The sequence below is a fragment of the Nomascus leucogenys genome, chromosome 21 (genome assembly GCF_006542625.1).
Source record: "Nomascus leucogenys isolate Asia chromosome 21, Asia_NLE_v1, whole genome shotgun sequence".
Taxonomy (NCBI): domain Eukaryota; kingdom Metazoa; phylum Chordata; class Mammalia; order Primates; family Hylobatidae; genus Nomascus; species Nomascus leucogenys.
This window is the reverse complement of record NC_044401.1, coordinates 47,985,275-48,007,708: the sequence shown is the minus strand read 5'-3', so window position 1 is coordinate 48,007,708 and position 22,434 is coordinate 47,985,275. Positions and strand designations below refer to the sequence as shown.

General features: G+C 54.5%; 2 protein-coding genes across 9 annotated transcripts in view; both read right to left on the bottom strand.

Moving 5' to 3' along the window:
* Positions 1–314: 314 nt before the first annotated feature.
* Positions 315–8,258, bottom strand: ABTB1 (ankyrin repeat and BTB domain containing 1). Of its 8 annotated transcripts, none has more exons than XM_030802164.1 (12): positions 8,115–8,258; positions 6,776–6,849; positions 6,594–6,649; positions 5,126–5,270; positions 4,808–4,967; positions 4,658–4,703; positions 4,156–4,272; positions 3,953–4,071; positions 3,676–3,774; positions 3,396–3,563; positions 1,055–1,255; positions 315–971 (listed from the first exon to the last, which is right to left on the bottom strand). In XM_030802164.1, the coding sequence occupies exons 5-12, from the start codon at positions 4,859–4,861 to the stop codon at positions 765–767; spliced, it is 1,011 nt and encodes a 336-aa protein (XP_030658024.1). In that variant the 5' UTR covers positions 4,862–4,967; positions 5,126–5,270; positions 6,594–6,649; positions 6,776–6,849; positions 8,115–8,258; the 3' UTR covers positions 315–764. The 8 variants fall into 8 exon arrangements, with proteins under 8 accessions (XP_030658024.1, XP_003279929.1, XP_003279928.1 ...); XM_003279881.4 differs by having other exon boundaries at positions 6,776–6,803; positions 8,115–8,254; XM_003279880.2 differs by having other exon boundaries at positions 319–971; positions 6,741–6,803.
* A 130-nt stretch (positions 8,259–8,388) lies between these two features.
* PODXL2 (podocalyxin like 2) overlaps positions 8,389–22,434 on the bottom strand; it is a 43,425-nt gene continuing 29,379 nt past the window's right edge. Inside the window, exons 3-8 of the mRNA XM_030802158.1 lie at positions 20,046–20,806; positions 18,899–18,973; positions 12,602–12,758; positions 12,004–12,065; positions 9,579–9,758; positions 8,389–8,927 (exon numbers count right to left, since the gene is read on the bottom strand). Coding sequence (XP_030658018.1) covers positions 8,715–8,927; positions 9,579–9,758; positions 12,004–12,065; positions 12,602–12,758; positions 18,899–18,973; positions 20,046–20,806 — 1,448 coding nt within the window. The 3' untranslated portion in view covers positions 8,389–8,714. The remainder of the gene's footprint in view (positions 8,928–9,578; positions 9,759–12,003; positions 12,066–12,601; positions 12,759–18,898; positions 18,974–20,045; positions 20,807–22,434) is intronic.

Below are 22,434 nucleotides of genomic sequence, written 5' to 3'. Positions count from 1 at the left end.
CAAGGGCCTCCCTGGGGAAAGGACTGGCACTGGGCTGAAAGAAAATGGTCATTTTGGTCCTGGCCCTCTCCTGGAATGAGGCCCACCACAACCAACGTCCATGGAGACAGGGAGGCAGGGAGCCAGGCTGGGCCCAGGCCACACTGGGGTCAGTGGCAGATCTCTCGGTCTGCTCAGCCAGGTACCCTGGCCCTTGGGCTCTGGGCCAGCCTCTGCTGGGAGCCCCCAACTCTAGAGCTTCTTTCCTTGGTCCCACCAGCTCCATTGGCTCCAGAAGACCCCACCCTTCCCAAGCTGTACCCCAGGACACAGGCTCAAGCTCCCACAGTGCCTTCAAGCTTTATTGCCACACACACTCCCCCAGCCCTTCCTGAATGGCCCTGTGCATGGGAACACCGGCTTAGAGAAGCAACTCAGGGCCAGGCGAGAGCCAGAGGACTGGATTTGGGACTGGGGTGGGGAGGGGGGATCTGGAGAAGGAGAGTGCCAAGACCAAAGCCCACCCCCACCCCAGGTTTCCCTGAGTGGTGCCCACCCCCAGGGTCTTGGGGGCTGGATTGTGCATTGGGGGGAGGGGGCTCATCCCAAACGGATCCTCCCCTGGGGTCTCCAGGCTCAGGGAGGGAAGAGAAGCCCCACTGAGCCCCCTGCACCCCCCATGAAGCCCTCAATGTGCAGGGAGCAGGAAGAAGAGCTGCACACAAACGCATACACATGCTTGTCTCCAAGAGAGCTCCTGGCCCCTGGGGCTGCCCAGCCAGGGCTCAACAGTCCAGGCCGATAGACACGAGCAGGTCCTCCAGTGCCTGCAGCCGCTGCTGCGCCTCCTCTATGGCACTGTAGGTCTGCACCGTGCTGGCCACATGGAAGCGGATGTCGTCCACCAGCGGGATAGAGTCCGTCTCCTGCCGGGCCGCCACAGCCGCTGCCTCCTCCTTCACCGCCTCCACGAAGTCCTCCCGCTCCACCAGCTATGAGCGGGAAGGGCCAGCTCAGTGGAGGGGTGCCCGCCCTCTCACCCCTCCCTCCCGCCCACTGCAGCCCACTGGCCCACCTTCTCAATGACCTTGGCCATGTACTCAGTGCACTGGTCCTCAAGCCGCGCCAGGCGGAAGAGCTTGGCCACGCGCCACACACCCACCACAGTGTCCTCGTCTAGCACCTGAGCCAGGCTGCGGCCGCAGAGCCTCTTCAGGCCTGGCAGCAGGTACATGTCGGCGACGCTCAGCACGTCGTAGGCTGCCTCAGGGGACAGCTGCAGTGAAGACAGGGATGAAGGTGCCCCCCGAGGTCACCAAGGGCTCCCAGGGCACAACAGCCAAGGCTAGGGCCTGCGGTGGTTGGGGGGCGCTAGCAGGAAGGCTTCCAGTGGGAGTAGGAGCTCCCTGTGCATGTACGGGGTCGGGGGTTGGGGGCTGGCCCAGATTCCCACAGGGATCTGCAGGACCGCTAGGGGGCAGAAGACTGGTGGGGTGCTCCCACGCCCTGAGCAGACTGACAGGGTAGGTGGGAGGCAGGGCCCTCGCAGGAGCCAGGGTCTGAGCTCCGAGTTACAGAGACCTGGGTCTGACACTTGTAGCTGTGGGGCCCTGGGCAAGTCACTGCACTTCCCTGTGCCTCTAGTTCCTGGTCCATGAGGTATAGATAACAACGCCTACCTGCGGGGGCTGTCAGAATGGTGGGACAGAGGTAGCTAGTCAAGACCCATGCCCATGCAGGGACCCTGCCAGGGGTGGGAGACTATCTACCAGCTCCCTCCCTCTCAAGAGGCTGTGGGGACACAGAGCCCACCTACAGGTACATCCTGTGCTGGGCAAGACTGAAGCCCTCAGATTCGGGCCAGAGCCTGGGTGGCACAGGGAACAAGCTGCAGACAGAGACAAGGGGAGCTCTGTGACCACATTACAGGCCACGTGCCATGTGCCATGCCACCTCCTTTACCTGGGTAACCCATGCATCTGCACAAGGCCTTAGGAAGTGATGACGAGCGCTATCCCCATGTTCTAGAGGCACAGAGCAGTTAAGTAACTGGCCCAAGATAAAGCTCACCCAGTGTCACACAGCTCAACCAGTATCAACCCAGGTTAGGAGCCCAAGCCACACTCTGAAACAAAGTGCCCTTGGGGTGGCGAGGCTCCTTGAGGAGAGAGCTTCTCCAGGGTGGGCAAAGGTAACCCCTGGTACAGTGGCCAGAGAGCTGGGCTGAGCTGCAGGAGCTGCCCAGTAGAGGGGGTGGGAAAGATGGAGGCTGAGGGGCTGTCAGGCCGTGGGGAGGGACAGACAAGGGAGCTGCCACTGGAGGTAGAGCAGCAGTAGGGACTGCCCTCTGTCCCCCAGCATGCTTCCTCCCCTTCCCCCACAAAACAGGGCCCTGGCCACAGAATGACTTTCCAAGCCTCCCTTGTTGGCAGGTAGGCACGAAGTTCTCTCCAGGGGAACATGAGAAGTGGTGCAATTTCCGGTGGCTTCTACAAAAACATTGCTTGCCCTGCCTTCCTCTTCCTGCTAGAGCATGAGTTTGCCTAGGACCCAATCTCCATGGCCAAAGGCGATGCCCCAGGCAGGATGGGTAAGCTACAGCCTGTGGACCAAATACAGCCTGTTTGTGCAAATAAAGTTTTATTGGAATGCAGCCTCACCCACTCATCTCTGTACTGTCTCTGGCTGCCTTTGCGCTAGAGTTGAGTAGCTACAACAGGGCCGCATGGCCCACAGAACCTGAAACACTTACCTTTAGAGTAAAGGTTTTTGACCTTCACCCTTAGGCATACAGGGGCAAGATGGAGGGATGACCTGATCTTCCGCAAGCCACCTGCCCTGGGGCACCCACCTCAGTCAGAAGTGAAGGAGAAACAAACTCCCCTCTTCTTTAAGCCACCAGATATGGGGATCTCTTTATAGTGCGTGTGGACACACACACACACTCTCTCTCTCTCTCTCACACACACCCTGGCAGAGCAAACCTTCAGCACTCTGCTGCTGCCCTGCAGCCTTGGCTTACGGACACCTTGGGGCAGCTGGAGACACAGGGAGGCAGCAAGGGAAGAGGAGACTGGGAACCCCGAACCCCAGGGATCTGCAGCACCACAGAGGGAGGAGGCTGTCCCCACCCACCCTCCACCCTCCTGCTAGAGAAGCTGAGGACCCCAAGTGGCTGACAAGTGTGGAGTGCCTGTGACATAGGCCTCGTCACTCATCCTCTCTCTGGAGCCTAACAAGGCTTCCTCTACCTGAAAGAAAAATCCAAAGTCCCACAGCCTTCCCCTCCAGCCTTCTCAAAACGTCAACCATGGGGCCAACTGGGCCCTTCCACAGACCCCCAGGGCCCTGGTGCTCCCTCTCAGCCCACGGCAGCACAGGCTGTGTGCCGTCCCCAGCTCTGCCTGAGCCCCCACCTCAGTGTGGTCGCTGTACACGTAGTAGAGCACGTGAGTGAAGACGTCGGGTGAGATGCCATGCAAGGTGACGGCTGGGGGGCCCCCTGAGGTCACTGGCTCCTCGCTCTCTCGGAAGTGGTCATCCAGCAGGGCCCGGAAGTAGTCACTGCGGCCACAGAAAAAGGCCTGGGGGAGGCCAGGCTCAGGAAGTGTGAGGGCCAGGGTCTGTCTCCTGAGGAGCTAGACTGGGGCTCAGGGCAACGGGTTGGGGCCAGGGGCAACAGGAGGGCACAGGCACCTTGTGGCAGAGGAAGCTGCAGCCGGCCACTCGGAAGCAGATGTCAGGGCAGCTGTTGAAGCCATCAGGACAAGGGAAGGGCAGCTCCCAAAGATCACCCTGGGGTACAGAAGAGGTGACCCCATCAGAGCAGTTGTTCACAGAAGTGAACGACTAGGTTCAGAAAAGGGAAGTAACTGGTCCAGGGCCACACAAGGAATTGAGCCCAAGTATCTGGGCTGCCTGTCACAGCCTGCCATCCCAAAACGCCCCTCCTGCCCCCCAGCCCCGCACTTACTCGGAGCTCGGGGGGCAGGGCACAATCGGCTAGCAGCGCCATGTCCTCCCGGAGGCGGGGGTCTGCAGGGGGGGGCTCGATGGTCAGCACCTTCACACACGTGCCTGGCTTAGACGCCACTACAGGGGAAGAACAACTTCAGGGAGCCAGGCCAGCCCTGCCAGGCCGCACCCATGGCCCTGGGCCCCAAACCCTGCTCGCACCAAACTCAGACACCTTCTCGCACTTGGCCTCCAGGTCGCTGAGCAGGTCCCACAGCTGGCATTGCTTGGCCAGGCGCTCACAGTCACTCACATGCTCTACGCCAATGTCCAGGCGGCCTGGGGGCAGTGGGGAGGATGAGGGCCTGCGGGACCTCAGCTGTCATCAGGCCCACAGAAAAAGGGTGATCCCCTCCCACCTGGCCACCTGGCTGCAGGGCTAGGACTCCTGGGCCCACTTGCCACCATGGTTTCCCCATCAAAAGCTGTTCTATAGGCCCCAGGGAACAGACGGGAGGGCCTCAGCATGTGGGTGGGACAAGCTCTTCCTGAGCAGGCACACTAGTCCTCTCTCTTGCAACCCAACCCGAGAGGTAGCTGGAACAACCCCGGGGGGACCATGAAGTGTCTAGAGGTGAAAGGTCAGCCCAGCCACACCTAGGTGTACTGCTGTCCAGAAGGACGGCCCACTCCCTCTCCTCCTACCCTGGACCCAGGGGGTCACCTGTGTACAGGTACTGCAGCAGGGCCCCAAAGGCCACGGGGTTGATCTGTGGGCAGAAAGCCAGAAAGGAACGTCAGAGGCAGCCACCCAGCACAACCCCCTGCCGTTCCCGGACAGTTCATGCCCCTCTTCCACCCTGAAGGGACATACCAGTGGGTGCCTGAGAACCACGACACTCTTGCCCTTCCATTTGGTGTCCAGCATATTAGCAAAGTAGGCACTACGTGCACCCAGGACGCAGCGATGCACCCGGAATGGCTTCCCGTGTACTACAAAGACCACGTCACTGTGGATGCCCTGCTCCAGAAGCCTGGGGAGGGACAAGCCAGGAGGGAGGATACTTGGCACAGCCCCCACCCCATTCCTCGGAGCACTCAGAACCCAGTGCAGGCCACAGTCAGAGCAGACCCGCCACACCCACCAGGGCCACCGCACCCCATGCTGCACCCCTCCCATGCCCTGGCTCACCGCTGTAAGAAGTCATCATAGTAATCCCGCCTCCTGCAGGAAGCCGTGACCTGCTTGTAATCGCGTAGAGCCCGACGGATGGGGTCACTCAGTGCCCCATAGAGGCAGCGCTCACCATCGAAGGTGTTGGCTTCACAGCGGGCTCCTGGGGGAGGCAGGGCTCACCAGTTAGCAGGGAAGGGGCCTGGGGGAAATTCTAATCTCCCTGTCCCTCCTCCCCACCTTCCCACACATGGGGCTCCGAATCTCTAGCGATGCCTTCCCAAATTACCCTGGGCCCACTCTGACCCCAACACCCTCCCAGTCAAGGGCTAGGCGAATGGGCACGTCTGTGTGCACTCACACAGGCACATACTCACACGGAAGACAGACAACACAGAATGGAGAGCAGACTCAGTGGCTGGGCTTGTCCCACACACTGGAGCACAGCAGTGAATGAGACAGTTCCCTGTCCTGCTGAACTTATACTCTGGTGAGGCAGGACAATCAACGCACTACCTAACGATGGCAGGGACTATTAAGAAAAACAAGGCCGGGTGTAGCGGCTCACACCTATAATCCAGGCACTTTGCGAGGCCAAGGTAGGTGGATCACTTGAGCTCAGGAGTTTGAGACCAACCTGGGCAACATAGTGAGACCCCATCTCTGCAAAAAAAATACAAAAACTTGCCAGGCATGGTGGTGCACGCCTGTAGTCTCAGCTATTTGAAGATTTGAAAGGGCTGAGGCAGGAGGATCACTTGAGCCTGGGAGGTTAAGGCTGCAGTGAACCAAGATCACACTACTACACTCCAGCCTGGGTGACACAGCAAGACTCTGTCTCCAAAAAAAAAGAAAAAGAAAACCAAAATAGGATGAAGAATGGCACTGGATGAAGGGAAGTCATGAAAGGTCACTCTGTGATGGTGGCGGCATGCAGAGACCTGAATGAAGTGGGGGAGTGGGCCATGTGAACGTTTGCAGAAGGGCAGTCCATGCAGCAGGAACTGCAGGTGCAAAGGCCCTGGGGCAGGAACAGGCACATGAATAGCACAGTGGAGCCCCAGCGAGGCCAGTGTAGCAGCAAGCAAGCAGGGAGAGCTGAGGGAGTGAGGCCAGTGGGAGGGCAGACCCTGTGGAGCCTTGGGCATGGCCAAGCAGGCTCACTGTATCCTACAGGCAGTGGGAACTCGCTGGAGGATTTTTAGCCGATCAGATTCATTGTGAAAAGATCAACTTGGCTGCAATGGCAAGAGGAGAGGCAGGCACTGTGTCTGGGGAGAAATGCTGATGACTGGGCCCAGGTCGTAGTAGAGATGGGGAGGGTGGACAAAGAAAAGGTTTTAAAGTAGCAATAATAGTACTTGCTGATTCGACTGGGTGGTAAGAGAGGAATCGTGGTGCTTTGCAAATGTGTATGAAGGCCTTTGAATGCGCACACACATGCATGCACCCACGCAAACCCCTGAGCCGGGCTCCCTGCTCTCACCATTGGCCAGAAGGTAGAGTACCAGCTCCTCGTGCCCACACAAGCAGGCATAGTACCTGAAGGGAGGAAGGAAGTACAGGAGGCAGTCCTCAGCGCTGAAGGGGTACACCAACCCCCACCCTCCCCACCCCTCTCCCCAGCACTCACAAGGGGGTGCTGTCCCACTTGTCCCGCACATTCACCTCCACGTCTCGCTGCTCCAGTAGGTACCTGGGCAGGAAGGAGGTCAGAGCCTGGGTCAGGATGGGTTCATGGTCTGAGAAAGAAGGCCCGTGGAAAGAAACGGAGGGAAAACATCCCTTTTGGTCTGGGGAAGCCTCCCCCAGGTGAGGGCAGGTGACAGGCAGACCAGAGCAGGAGAGGCACTCAAGGCAAAGTGCAGGCAAGGGTGTGGAGGTGGGGTCGGACAGGCAGACACTGTGTGCTATCAGTGCTGGGGGACGATGGGCTACAGGGACAGAGGCCAGCGCCAGTGCCGAGGCTGGACCTTTGGCCTTTCAGCGTTTGGGAGAGGAGGTGATGGAGCCTTCACTCCCACCAGAGCTCTCTACTGCAGGAAGAAGCTGACCCTGTTAGAAGCAGGGAGCCCGGGGAAAAGCTGCTGCAGGCCTCCTGGTGGTGTGGAGGGCACACAATTCTAGGACGCAGGAGTCGCGGGATACAGCAACTGATGGGATGCGGAAGGTGAGCGAGGCGAGTCGCCAATGCTAATGTAGCCCCACTGAGGCGGGGGCAGCCCGAGAGAGGCCTCCAGGCTGCACCTGGAAGTGCTGTGAACCCACTCAGCGTTGACACTATGCACTAACTCTTGAGTGGCACGGGATGTCGGGGAGGGGCCCAGGGAGGCTACGGGAGTACAGCAGCCCGGCGCCAGCCCAGGGGAGGTGGAAGCAGTCAGTCAGCACCAGGTCAAGGGGGAGGAAGGGCCAAGAAAAAAGGAGGTCAAACGGGATAGTGGAAGGCCAAGGAGGGGAAGGGCCCCAAAACCCAACTGGGCACCCCTTCCCTCCGCGTCCGGCCCATGGAGGCGGCATCTCAGCGCCAGATTCACTTTAGCTGCGTCAGGAGTTTCCGAATCCTCAGGGACCGGAGGCCGATTATGGGCTCTAGGTGTTCCCCGCGCCAGGTCCAGAGAGCATGAGAGAAAGGGGCAACTTCTGGAGTCCCAGGCCTATACCCGAGCCCCGCGCCCGAGGTGTCTGACATCCGGGCCCTATCAGGGCGAACAGTGGTCCGCCTTTCTCTCCGCCCACTTCTGCGCCTTCGGGCCTCCGCGGAGCAGTCCCTTCTTCCAGGAAGCCCTCCAGAGGTCATTGGCCATCAGTGTCCCCGCCCCAGCGCGCTTCCGCCGGGGGGTTGCGGCGGGGGTCCAGGTGGTCTGCCCCGCGGGGGCGCTCCGAAGGCTGTGACCCGGCCGAGGCGCCCGCCTCTCCGCGGCCGTCCAGCCGCCCGTCCCAGGGCCCGAGGCGTTCCGAGGGCGCCCCACCTCCCGCACCCTCCCCGGGACTTCGGGGTCCTCACCGCACTCGGCCCACATCCCCCTTCCTGCAGCTGGCGAACAGGTCGCTGGTGTCCATGGCGCAGAGGCTCGTACCCGAGCCGAACGACCTCGGGCGGCGACGCTGCGCACCCAGCGGATGTAAACACGCTCAGCCCCGCTCCGCCCCGCCCCGCCCCGCTCCGCAGCGGCGTCCGGAGGACCCGCCCACCACGCCCCGCCCCGCTGCCCCGCCCCTGCCGCGGGGTCCCCCGCCCGCCCCAACCCCGGTAATAAGAACGAGTCGAGAAGGCAGACGCGCTGGGCCCGGTGTGGTCTCCGGGCGGGTTTAATGTAGTCCTGGGGCGCAGGGAGCGCCGCCCGCCGCCCGCGGGGCTGGGGTTCAGGGGCAGGAAAGCGGGGCCGAGGCGGGCTCTGAGGACGGCCCCTCGGGCGGGAGTGAGGGAGTTGGTCCGAGGCCGCCGCCGTGTGAAGTCGGGGGAAGCAGGGAGGAGCCCGCGCCGAGGGCCAGGCTGCGGGAGCGGCCCGGGCAGGCGCGGGGCTGGTGCGGGCTCCGGGCCGTCCGTTTCGGGGTCCACCTCGCTTGCTCCTGGCGGCCCACTCGGCCTGCGCCTCGAATGCGCTCACAGGTGCGTGTCCTCCTCGAACACGTCCGAGTCCTCGGGGTCCCGCTTGCCCCCCATGAGCGCCCCCCAGCTCCCCGGGCCGTTGAGGGCCCCGCCGCCGTTCAGGCTGGGGTGCTTCTCCTGCATTTCTGACTGGCTGTCGCTGGCCACGTCCAGCGTGGGGTTGTCGTGGCAGCCGTTCTCCACGAAGCGCAGCTCCTCGCCGTGCGACTGCGGCGGGGTGGGGAGAGGCCGTGGGCGAGCGAGCCGACCCCGGACCGCCAGGCCCGAGGCCGTCTGTGCAACCCCACCCAGGGGGTCCCCGCGGCACCCTCCACAGGTGCCAGATGCTTCTTTTCTGTTGCTGCAGCTCAACTCCTTTCTCAAAATAAATCTACTAATCGTTGGCACTACAAAGCCCCGTGGCCTCCCTGACGTCATCGATCCCCCAACAGCCCCCTAAGAAGACTCCACTTGCGAGGTGGGCAGGGAGCATCGCTAGGGCTCTGCTCGCTTCCTCCTGGGGAGGCCTCCAGGCTGCTGGAGCCTCTCCTTGATCCTTGGGCACCACCAACGCAGGGCCTGCCTCTGGTGAGGTATTCAGGTGCTCAGGCCCTGCAGTGCCTGCGGTGCAAAGGGGCTGGTGGTGCCAGGGAGGGGCCCCCTGGTGGGTCCAGCAGCCCCCTCACTCCCTGCACTTCCAGCACCTGTCCTGGGGCCGGTGCCTTGCAGAGCAGTCAGCAGTGCTAGGCTGACCAGCAGCTTCACCCACGGGACCCTGTGCGCCCAGGAGAGTCATTGCCTCCCCTTGCAGATGAGGACACCTATCGATGGGCACTCTCCTCTCCACTGGCCCCCAGCCCCACCTGTCCCCACACTCACCACGTGCTTGAGCTTGGGCAGCCGGCGCTGCCAGCAGTTGTAGAGCAGGCCAAGCGCAATGATGATGATGCAGATGGCCCCAATGACCACCAGCACCACGAAGAGCGTGCCGTAGTCGCTGCGCACCTGGCTTGCCCGTGCCTGGCAGCTGCTGGTTGTGGAATAGTTCTGGATGCCAATCTAGGGGTAGGAGGGGCCAGTTTCCTCAGCTGAGGTCCTGTGGTGCCATGGCTCCTCTGGGGTGGTTGCATTGGGCTCGGGTGGGGATGGGGGAGCAGGCTTAGAAGGTGCTCGCACTCCTGGCTACTGAAGTTCCCTGGAGCCTGGGCTCACCTCTACCCCCTGCCCGTCCTGTTTGCCTCAGCACAGCTGCAGGCCTCTCCACCCCATGCCCATGTTCCCAGCCTCCTTCACATCCCACCATAACTTCTGCCCCAGCCGCTGAGTCTGAGCTCACTGTGGCCCTAGCCCCCCAGTGACAGTGGACCCATGCTGCTGGACACCATCCAACTAGAGAGAGCCCCTACACCTATCCTAAGCAGTTAAGAGAGACAAGAGATCTGAGCCCCCAACACGTCCTCCACCATACAACCGCTTCCACCTCGGTGGGGAGGGGTGGACCAGTCAGCTTCCTGATGCCAGGGCCAGTGCAGGGAGGGATACTGAGGGCATGCAGGCCACATGGGGGGCCACCCTGGCTGCCCAGCTTCCTCCCTTCCCATGGCGTGTTCACTGCTGGCATGTAGCTGCCTGCACCCCTCCACACTGCAGGTTGTCATGGTCAGTCCTGCCTTCTCTGGCCAAGGAGATCGGCGTCAGGGGCCTGGCAGGTGCTGTCTCCACAGATCAGCATCTTAGCAGAGAGAAGCAGGAGGACGAGCACCACCAGGGGCTCCTCAGGTGAGGGATCAGGGCAGTTCCCAGTGCTGAGGCCTAGGTTGCACCAGGCCCCCTTTCTGAGTTCAGGTTGCAGCTCTTCCCTGGTTTCTGTGAACCACCTATGTATCTCTAGTACTTTTCTTAATTTTTTATTATCAAGGGTCAGTTTTTCTTGCTAGATTCACCTGAGTATATTTCCAAAGACTCAGCATGACTTTTGGCCAAGTCAGTCTGAATTAAGTGACTAGTAAGGCCAGAATACTCAGGGGCAGCGACAAGCAGGGGGAGGACTGTATAAAAGGTCAAGGTTAGCCCACACTTCCACCAGCAGCCCCACTGTTCATGGACCTACGATTCCAGAACTGGGAAGAGCCTCAGTGGCCCTCCAGGCAGTACAGCAGTGCGGTAAAAGGCCCGGGCTCCAGAATCAGGCTTCCTGCAAAGCCTGGCTCTACCGCTTACTGGTGGTGCCATCTCAGACAGGTCACCTAACCTCTCCCGCTTCAGCTCTCATCTTCCATGGGGACACCATCGGTACTCAACAGGTGCCTCACTTAACCCTCACAACCCCATGGGGTGGTGGCGAGGACTGAGGGAGACAGCCTTGCACAGTGTGGTGCTCAGTGGGCATTCGACATGCTCACCAGAAAAGCACCACCACCAGGGCCTCTGCTCCCCTAGCACGCAAGGATGAAGAGGCGGCCAGCATTATACCACTCATCTCTCCTGCCAAAAGTGGCAGCACCTTCGGCAGTGGAGAGGGCTGATGACAGGGCACTGGACAGGGCACAGGGCACTGGCTGATGAGCAAAGGTAGTTTTGGTGGAGATGGTGGCTGTCCTCAAGAAGTGAGATGAGGAACAAAAGGACCCCACAGGCAAGGTGGTGTGAGGAGCAGGAGGACTGGGGGACCCTGCCATCCCATCCAAGCTTGTGTGGCAGCTGGGTAGGAGAGGTTTACCGGGATGGGCCAGGCAGCCAGCAGATTGCACTGGGTGGGGGCACCTCCCAAGATGGCAGGGCTGCCTCCTGGCCCCCAGGCGCCGCATCTCACTGCAGCAGGAGCACAGGGCCTGGCCGTGCAAGCACCAGCAGACTCACACGTCCACGCCAAGTCACATGTCCAGGTCTCCCAGGCTTGCTCTTTTGGTTTCTGGAACCCATCACGCTCTCCCCTCCCACCAGGCTGCATGGTGTCCCTGCCACTGTCTACTCAGAAAACTCCCAGTTAACCCTCATTGCTCCCCAGACCCTTCCTCTCTGGGCCCTCTCCTGTCAGCCTCTTAGCACAATCCCCACACCCCCATGGCCCCTTTCTGCCCCTGGCCATTGCCTGTATTGGACCATTGGTTGGTAGCATACACGTGCACCATCTTTCCCACAAAACCATGTCTAAGGAAGGCCTGAAGCAAGGGACCTGCCCAGAGCATGCTCTGTCTTATACTCCTTTGAACCTCACGATGTGGGCAGACTCCTGGGACTTTGAGGAACAGACACAGGAGGGAGCATATTAGAAGCTAACAGGTCCAGGTCCCTGCACTCTTACCTCCTCCAGGCTCCTGCGGATGTCACCCAGCATGGAAAGGACATCTTGAGTGGGCACCACCCCTGGGGGGTAAGAAACACCACTATCAGTGCAACCATGGCCAAGGTGTGTGCCCCTCCAAGGGCTCTGGCCTCGCTCTCCAACAGCTGGCCTGAGCCTCTGCCTCCCTTCCTGGCTCAAATTGCACACAGATCCTCAAGGCACATGCCTCCCCATCTCTTAGCCATGCTTGCCACTGCATCGATTTGTTAGAACATCGATTTGTGTAACACCAGCCAGCCACTTGCGAAGCCCACACACCGCCTTCTGAACACACCCCTTCTCCCCTGCCACACCAGGTCCAGTGTCCATTCATCTCCCACCTGTGCTGGACCACACCTGTTCCCCTGCCTCCTGTTCCCCATCCTTAATTCTCACACCCTCCTCCTTGTACCCAAGCTGGGGGGTACGCCTTGACCACTAAGCTAAGTAGCTCAAACTACTGTCCTGGAGTTCCAAGTTTCAAAGCCCTTATGCGTGCACTTTTTTCCCATGACCCTCAGGGGCCGCCTGCCTCCCACTGCCCTCTTGGGCCCTCCCATCATCTGCCCTCGCTCACCCTGCTCGCCCACCAGTGTCATGAGAAGGTGCTGCTCCTTCTCGCTGGGCTTGCTCAGAGAGATGTGCCAGGCCCCGTGGTGGCCGCTGCCATGGCGGGGCAGCACCTCTTCCACCAGGGCCAGGAGCTGTGGCCCCCGGTGCTGCCGGAACACCTCCTACAAGGGCAGAAAGAGCCCCCCGTGTTCAATGAAGGAGAGGGGCTCAGTTGAGCCCTCTGCCTCTAGGCCGAGCCCCGTACTCACCCTCAACCCTCTGGCTGTTCCCAGAGAGGCAGCTCTGGTCAACTCTGGAGACCCTCTGAGAGCTGCAAGCCAGGGAATGTGGGAACCCCAAGATGTACACCCATTTGTTCACTTACACCAGGTGCTCCTTCCTGCCCTGGCCTCTAGCCATAAGAAAGTCAAGGGGGCCTGTCCCAGAGACACATGCAGTTGAGCGGGGCGGGGGCTGGGGACACACACACACACACACACACACACACACACACACACACGCCATGTACAGTGACAAGCCCAGAGACTGGGTACACAGAGTGGTAAGGCCTATGGGAGAACTGCTCCCTGTGCTTAGTGCTCAAGTGCATGGTGCTGGGGATGAACACAGGGGCGGGTGGGACTGGTGATGGACAAAAGAGGTGTGCACCATGTAACTACCAAAAATCGGGGAGGGGCCAGAAGTGGCAGAACCCGGCTCTCCTCTCGCCTGTCATCGCAGAGATGCAGCCCCAAGCTGGTGAGTGGGGAAGCCATCTGTGTGCTCTTGTGTAGGTGGTGGAGGCCAGAAGAGCAAACACAGAGATGGGAACTGCAGCCCCTGGAGCTGGGCTGGAACAGAGGGAGGGGCGTAAGGAGACCTTTTCTCATCGTGCACTCGCTTGTATTGTGAGGTTTTCTTGACCATGTGTACGTGTAATTCCACAATTTAAAACAAAAACAAGAGCCTGGCCTTAAACAGAAACTCAACGAGTGGCAAGAGCCCAGGCTGGGGCACAGGCCAGAACCCTGCCTCCTGGTTCACATCCTGCCATTTGTCCCTGCCCAGCCCCATTTGGAAGATACCCTCCTTTGGCCCTGTGGCCACTCCTCGCTCCGGCTCCTCCCCAGCAGCCTTCTCCCTCCTGAACATGCACAGTTGCACATTCCCTGCTCATAGCCTCCACAGCCTGCTGCAGATAACCCCTCTCCCAGGTGCTCAGCTCTCTCACAGTGCCCTGCTATGCAGCTGAGAGCCAGCGCCACTGGGAGGCACAGGCATCTCACCAGGCCAGCCCTGCAGGATCCCCTGCCACTCCAAATCTCCCTTCTGCTAGAGCCCAGGCTAATGAGCTGTTCCGTAGTTGTCATGCCAACCTAAAGGCTACCAGGGGGATTGAAGTGCTGGGCCTCTGTTCTTTGTTACCATGTCAAATGCCAGGCTCAGGCTCAAGCCTTGGCACTCACTGTTCTAACAGCCAGCCAACTGAGTTTTAAATGTGGGAGAAGATGGGTACCTGGAGATGGCCATAGAGCAGCTAGGAAAGCCCTAGTTCCGTGATGGTTCTTACCTTATTCACTGATTGAGTATGGGGGGAGAGGGGGTGCATGCCCACCCCTGCCAGAGCAAGGGTACATGCACCATGACCCACAGACCCCTGGTTACAAAACAAGCACTCTCCTGCCACATGAAGTGCCTGCCCTCTGTGCCGCGGCTCTGTGCTCTGCTGTGTTTGCACGCCCCACGTTTTCCTGGGTACATATGTCTGCCTGGCTTAAGCCCAGAGACCCACAATGTCAGTGTGGGAGGATCTGATGACTGCAGATTTCATACCACTTATTATGTAGACAGGAAAACTGAATGTCCATGGCAAGGGGGAAAAGCCCTGACTTTGGAATCAAATAAATCTGGGTTCTGGCCAGGTGCAGTGGCTCATGTAATCCCAACATTTGGGAGGCCAAGGGAGGTGGATCACTTGGGCCCAGGAGTTCCAACTCCTGCACAGACAACATGGCAAACCCTGTCTCTACAAAAAATGCAAAAAAATTAATGAAGCGTGGTGGTGCACATCTGTGGTCCCAGCTACTTGGGAGGCTGAGGTGGGAGGATCACTTGAGCCTGGGTGGTTGAGGCTGCAGTAAGCTGACATTGTGCCACTGTACTCCAGCCTGGGTGACAAAAATAAATAAATACATTGGTTCAAATCCTGCTTCTGCCATTTGTCAGCTGTGATGTGAGCAAAAAAAAAAAAAAAAGTACCTCTCTGAGCCTCAGTTTCCCTATTTAAAAACATGGGCAATGGTCCTGACACCCTACCTTACTGTGAATAAGTAAAGTACTTATTCAGTCACAGGTGCTGGGACAACTGGATATCCCATGGAAAACAAAAAAAGTTCCTTGATTCATACCTGACATCATTTACCAAAACTAATTCCAGATGGACTACAGATCTAAAGTTTGTAGCAGTAAGCACAGAAGGACATCATCCAGTGGTGATGGATTAGAATTAGAAATATTGAATTCATACTTTTAATATGTGTACATGCATTATACATGATATATGTATATCTATGCCCTAGAGAGAGACAGAAATAAAGATCCACATTGCTCAGTTCTTCTAGAAGGGCCTAGAAGTAGAGACACCCCAGTAGCCATGAGCACACCTGGGGCCCAGATCTTGGTTTCTAAATACTTTTCCTCATTAAAAGGAAGCAGGGCTCCTTGCAGAAATGGCTAAATTGGGGGCTGGGGCAAGGAAAGTCCCGTGCAGCCTGGAACATCTTGTAAGCATGTGTGTGGCATGCACTGAGAAACTCTGCAGCCTCAGGCAAAGGACTGGCGCCTCATCACTCTGTGTCAGCGCTGCTTCTTTATCCAGATCTTGATGATCCAGCACTTTGCATGGAAGCTCTCTTTCAGGATTTTCACTAAAGGATGATCCACATATTTCTCCTCCTTGTCCTGTCCTCTAGCACTTCTCTCTGCTGTGCTAGACAAAGGATCAGATCCTTGCATCTCTACAGTAAGGATTTCTTTTGCCTTCTAGGACTCAAAAACAACACCTCTGGATTTACTGATTTATCTTTCTTCCTCCTCTCATACGTTTCCTTCTTAGACTTCTTTCCAGTTTCTTCTGTGTTACCTGTGACATCTAGGTAAAATAGAAGCCACTGAGTCTGCATCACTTTCTCTAGATCTTGAGGGCTGAACTCCTGGAACTCCTGTAGTTCTATCGTGTAAAACTTTCCACAAGAGACTGCCAGCACTTTTCTCCCTGTCTTTTTCTGAATGTGTAGTCTCTGTATAGCCCATCGTTTTTTATGCACATTTATTCCTATCATTTTTCAAATAAGTCAAGGTCATTAAATGCAAAGAAAGGCAGAGGAACTATTCCAGATTAAAGGAGACTAAAGAGACAAGACAAATAATGTGATGCATGACCATGGATTATATCCTGGACTGGGAGGGAAGAAGGCTATAAAGGACATTATTGGAACCATGGTGAAATTGAAATAAGGTAGGTAATCAGATAATAGTTTTGTAGCAGTGCTAATTCCTGATTTTGACCATTGCATTGTGGTTATCTGAAAGAATATTCTTGTTCTGAGGAAATACAAACTAATGTATTTGGGGGTAGGGGCAAAAGGAAATAATGTCTTCAACTTTTTCTCAAATGGTTTGAAAAAATTCTAACAAGTGAATCTGACAAAGAAACTAATAAGTATGTTGATAAAATATAGTAAGCATTGACTGTTAATAATAATGACTAATGCTCAACATCACCAATCATCAGGGAAAATGCAAATCAAAACCACAATGAGATACCATTTAGGTTGGTGCAAAGGTAATTGCGGGTTTTGTCATTACTTTCAATGGCAAAAACCGCAATTACCTTTGCACCAACCAAATACCTCACTTCTCTCAGGATGCCCACTGTTTAAAAAAAAAAAACAGAAAAGAACAAGTGTTTATGAGGATGTGGAAACATTGGAACCCTAGTGCTGGCGAAAATGTAAAATGGTATAGTCATAGCGATAAACAGTATGGAGATTCCTCAAAAAAATTAAAAATAGAATTACCATATGATCCAGCAACCCCACTTCTGGGTATATACCCAAAATAATTAAAAACAGAGTCCTGAAGATATATTTGCACAGCACGTTCCCAGCAGCACTATTCACAACAGCCAAAAGATGGAAGCAACCCAAGTGTCCGTGGACAGCTGCATGGATAAATAATATGTGGTATATACATACAATGGAATATTTTTCAGCCTTAAAAAAAAAGAAATTTCTGCCACATGCTACCAAATGGATGAACCCTGAGGACATTATGCTAAGTGAAATGAGCCAGATGTAAAAATGACAAATGCTGTCTAATTCCACTTCTATTAGGTATCCAGAGTAGTCCCATTCATAGAAACCAAAAGGAGAATAGTGGGTGCCGGGACTGGGGAACAGGTAGTCATTTAATGGGTACAGAGTTTCAGCTTTGAAAATGAAAAAGTTCTGGGGCTCTGTTCCACAACAATGTGCATATACTTAACACAACTGAACTTATATTTACAAAGGGTGAAGTGGAAAATTTTATGTTCTTTACTACAATAAAAAAAACTACCATAAAAAATAATGATGACTAATTGAGTGGAGGTCACATATTAGAATAATACAGAAGACAAAAACAGGGAAAACAGAATAAAATCCACATATTATTTATCCATGCAGCTGTCCACGGTAGCTAATGCCTAATATCTAGGTATTGATTGGAAAAAAGATATGAACTTGAGGCTGTATTGTTCAAGTATGCGCACCAAAAGTTCAAGGGTCCCAAGTACCCATCTGTGGTCTTTATGTACCATTTCCCAATGAAGGGCATGAGGGCTCCATGTCTAGCGGAGGAAGGTGAGCCTGGAATGTTTTATTATACCAGAAAGCAAGGAGGCAATCAGACACTTAATAGATTGGTCAAAAGGACTCAGAGGCCAACTCAAAGAGGCTTTCCCTGGCCAAAGATGAGGTATTGAGCATCAATAAAAATAATAACTGCAATGGATGAAAACACACATCACTTAGGTGAAGATCCATCAGTATAGTGATGGTGAGGGAAACCAACCTTGCTGGGGACTTTTGGATTCAACGCATGCATGTCCCTTCAGTCTTGCCCAGGCCCACTAACAAGAGTAAAGAATTTAAGGCCTAAAACCAGTGAGACAAAGCAAAACAGAAGAGGAGACAAGAGCAACAAAATCTAGACACTGGAAGCAGATGGTGAGTTAGAATTTCCTAATTTAGCAAACTCTAAAGAGCCAAACCCTAAGCCAAAATGAGGAAAGCTGAGAAGCAGTCAGATGCATACTGATTGACACTCCCCAGATGCCCCGGAATAGGGGCCCTGGTTACCTTTGGATGAAAATGCTACTAAAAATATGAGCTGGTCGAAAGTTTGCTTAAGAAACGACTGGGTCCCTCGTTCTTCCCGCAGTGCTGCACAGCCAAGAAATGTCCCTTCTCCCTGACAGAAGACTGGAAGTTTATTCTTTAAAAAAGATAAAACAGAGGGTCTCTGACCTAGAGGGCATCAGACACAAGTGTGTGTTTTGGGGAGGGAGAAGGTCACTCTGCAAACAGGAAGAGACAGTACATGAATATTGATATTTATGGATACATATTTGTAACACTGAAACACCCAGCCCTCTCTCTCCACCCCAGCTCCCAGAACACTGACAACCAACTTGTTATACTTGCAACAGAACAGAAGTTCCCTTTTCAAAAAGACTCTAATCACCTCAGGAGGAAGGATCTAACAATGCTGCCATTGCAAATTTCTAAGTGATACGGCCCAGCCAGACCACTCTCATGAGAAGCCATGGCTGACAACCCTAGCGCCATGCTCAAAGCTTCCAGCCAGTTTTTTGATAGAGAGAGCTGTGAACAAACTCCACCAGACATGTGTGGAGAGCATGTATATATATGAAAAGGCTGAGACCCAAAACAGAGAAAAGCAACCTATACAGGGAGAAAACAACTCTAAAAAAGACAGAAAGGTTTCAATATCACCGGAGGGGTAAGATGGTGCACACATGAACAAAGTATTCATTTAAATTAAAAAGAGAGGGAAGCAAGAACCAAAGAGCCTTTGGACATTTTAAAATACGAAAGCACTCTGTGTGTAATGCTGATGGCTGCTGGTATATCCCAGGGCCACCAACTGAAGGACTAAGCCTCCTCCCGTGCACTGCTTGTCCCCCCAGCCCGCCCTCTGCCCCACCCTGTCCACTGCCTGCAGCCTTTCCCTGTGGTTCGGAGCCTGGCTTGGCACTCACACAATCTATGTTCTCTGTCATGTTCAGAATGATGTAGTTTTTCCCAGCCAGATTGCTCCAGTCCTTGCAGATCACCTGTGGGAGGAGACAGAAAGCAGGGTGACAGTTACGAAGGCATAGGAAAGGGACAGGGAGAGAGCCCTAGTCGGAGGCCTTTTGGGAAGCTGGAAGGTGGAGGCCAGTGGAGGCGTATTATAGCGAGGGGGCTGCTGACAGCCTCTGTAAGGCACCATGCCAAGGAGTACAAACTCGAAAGTCTTTGGGGACCAAGCAGGGAATATGTTGAGTGAGAGGAGGAGGCCAGGCATTATTCCCAGGAAGTAGGGGACTATATCAAAGGGGCCAGGCTGCAGAGAGCTTGCCCCACATGCTGGCTTTCAAGGGCAAGTTTATCGTTAATATTCTGGGGCTCCTTTCTTTTCCTTGCGGTGTCAGTGGGTGTGAACACTGACTTGTGCCTGCTGTGCACATGGGTGTTGGTGAGGAGGAGGAGGGTGGTGAGATGGGATGGGGAAAGCACAGGTCAGCCACCAGCTCTAGCTGCTGGTAGAATCAGTGCCGAAGTCTAAGTGTAGGCTGGGCGCGGTAGCTAATGCCTGTAATCCCAGCACTTTAGGAGGCCACAGCGGGTGGATCACTTGAAGTCAGGAGTTCCCGACCAGCCTGGCCAACATGGTGAAACCCTGTCTCCATTAAAAATACAAAAATTAGCCAGGCATGGTGGCACATGCCTGTAATCCCAGCTACTCAGGGGGCTGAGGTACGAGAATTGCTTGAACCTGGGAGGTAGAGGTTGCAGTGAACCGAGATCATGCCCACTTCACTCCAGCCTGGGCAACAGAGTGAGACTCCATCTCGGGAAAAAAAAAAAAAGAAGTCTAAGGGTGGCAATGGTAACACATGAACAAATGAAACCCAGGCCAGGCCACCAAGCTTCTCCAAAGGCCTTTGCACAGAAGTGTGGGGAGAACACCCATTGTTGGCCCTGAGGTTTGCATCCCCATAAGTTTCATAGTGTTCTACGTGCTGTGGAAAGGGCCTCCCTCCTCAACCTGGCAGATCCTGCCCCCATGCCACACCAGCCGTGGGGATGGCCAGGCTCTGTGAAGAAGGTGCAGGGTGGTGGCCCACATGCCTCTCACTTTACCTGCGTAGAATCCCAGGGTATTCTGGATTGAGCTTCAGCTGCCTGCCCTTCTAGGAGCTGCTGGTTGAGATCTTCTTGTCCCAAGGTAGCAGAGGAAGGTGTCAGTTCCATGTCTCCAGGGGCCAGTGGGAAAGAGGCTGAGGTTCTAGAGCCAAGGGGATCTTCATCTGGGTGCTCGGCCCCACTGGGAGCTGCGGTTTGAGGGAATGAAGGCAAGGCCGGCACCTCCTCATGCTGGCCAGACAAACCAGCTGCTCCCACAGTGGCTTCCTCGCTTGCTTCCTGAGGAGCCTCGAACTCTACCCCAAGCCCTCCAGCTGGCAGCAATTGGCTGGTGGAGTCCTGGTCCCCCAGAGTCACTGTAGTTGGGGTGACTGAAGGCGGCAGCAAGCTGGGCCCCATGCTGCTCTCCACCTCCACACCTGATGAGGCCTGGTCCCCGGAGTCTTCATGCCTGCTTTTGGTGGCCCCTGGGGTCTGGCTGCTGCTGGTGAGAGAAAAGTCACGGACCTGAGGCTTGGCTTCTTCTTGGGATCCATTCACAGGGAGCAGCTCCTCCTCTTCCTCCTCCTCTTGTTTCTCTACCTCTTCCTTCTCCCCCTCCTCCTCTTCCTCTTCTTCTTCCTCTCCGGGAGACATATGCCAGGGAGGCTCAACCAGATTCATCTTGGGCAAGGGAGAGGGGAGGTTTGGCAGCTCTTGAGCCTGGCTGGTGTCTTCAATGGAACCTGCCTTCTCAGTTAAGTCAGGAAAAACATAATCTAAGGACAGAGATGAAAAGTTCATTCACTTGTTTCATCATTCATTGCTTTACTCAGTATTTACTGGGCAGATGGCATAAAAGAACCACAATACACTGACGGGAAAGGGGTCATCAGGTCATGATGGAGAGGAGTGAGAGGTGAGGCCGGGGGAGCAGACTGTGGAGGGACACAGGGACAAGGCTAGTCACTGTTTCCTTTATGATGATAAAATAATACAAATTTATCACCAAAACTCAATGAACACAGGAATGTAGAAAGTTTTGTATATTGCTCCGAAAGAGCCATGAGTAGTTTGAGGTATATATTCTCCACTGTGTTTGTAATGTGCTTGCTTGTCCTCATCTGGGGATTTCACCAAGAAGATCCCAAAACAACCTACTAGGAAGGGTCCCCCTACTCCTTTTCTAGTGAGTTGTTATAAGAGTCTTCTTGATGGAGTCCCCGAAGGAGGTCTGAGAGCCCTCTCAGCACTGCAGGAAGTGAGACCCCTCAATTATGACCATTGTTCCTCAACTGTGCTCTTTTTCTGTAATTTAGGCCCTGATAGGAAATGAAAAAGATGTAGGGAGAGCCAGAGAGAGGCCAGGGGCTAAGCCCAGAGGTTTCCAGAGCCTCCCAGAATGTTCAGGGTCATTGCTGGCAATGGTAGAGGGGATTTTATTCTCCCTGCCATTCTTGGGAATTACATTTTGAAGCAGAGAAGTTAGGAGACTTCCTGGAGATCAGATTGTTTTCTGGCTTTTCAATGAACCCTAGGCCTCTTCCGAATAACTATGTATGAAAGTTATACAACAAGTTTTTTGGAAATTCATTCAAAATATCAGAAGCTGTATCTAGGAAGCAACTTTTATTGGATGCCATTTTGTTTCAAAATAATAAATATCGTAGTTTTAAAATACTCTTTAGAAAGGAGAGTGGTGGGAACACTTTAAGATAGCGAACTAAGTGTATTCATTTACCTCCTCCTCCAAAACTTTTATCAAATGACAAAAACAATTTTAACTGTCAAAATGAAGATAAAAACATTTTAGAGAAATTTCTGGGAACGTGGAAAGCAGATGAGATTATAGGAACAGATAACCCCTCAGCCAAAATAAACACAGGAAAAAATAGCAGGGGAGGAGACAGGCTTTCTTATCCAGAGTTAGGAAGAGGCACGACTGTGGGAGCGAGGATGTAGAACACAGAAAATTCAGAGAACAGAAGGTAATTTTTAAAAGTCTAATTAGTATCCTCAGAAAGATTAAAAAATATTGCATCCCTAAAATAAGAGGCCACTCAGAAAATCAATTAATCTTTAAATAAGAAAAATTTCTTGGATATTGAAAGTCAATAGTTGATATTTAAAAATTCAACAGATTGAAAATTCAAATTTTTAATGGCTGGAAAAAAAAAGTCAGGAAAAGCCTCTAGGGCAAAAGTGAAAAGACAACAGAGAAGAGTTAAAAGATACAGACAACCAATGTAGGAGATCTAATACCTAGCTAATATGATTTCTGGAAAGATAGAACCAATAAAATGGAGAATAATGGAGAGAAACAAAGAAAAAAAATTTTCAGAGCTGGCAACATGAATCTTTGCATTGAAAGCTTATATCATCAAGGTGAATGGTAAAAGACTCACAC

What these genes read in the sequence shown, in the direction of transcription:
- ABTB1 (XM_030802159.1), bottom strand. An exon ending in AAGTGGGACAGCACCCCCTT is followed by an intron (nt 6,650 to 6,740) that starts GTGAGTGCTGGG and finishes TCCTCCCTTCAG; the next exon opens with GTACTATGCCTGCTTGTGTG. An exon ending in TATGATGACTTCTTACAGCG is followed by an intron (nt 4,968 to 5,125) that starts GTGAGCCAGGGC and finishes GTCCCTCCCCAG; the next exon opens with GCTTCTGGAGCAGGGCATCC.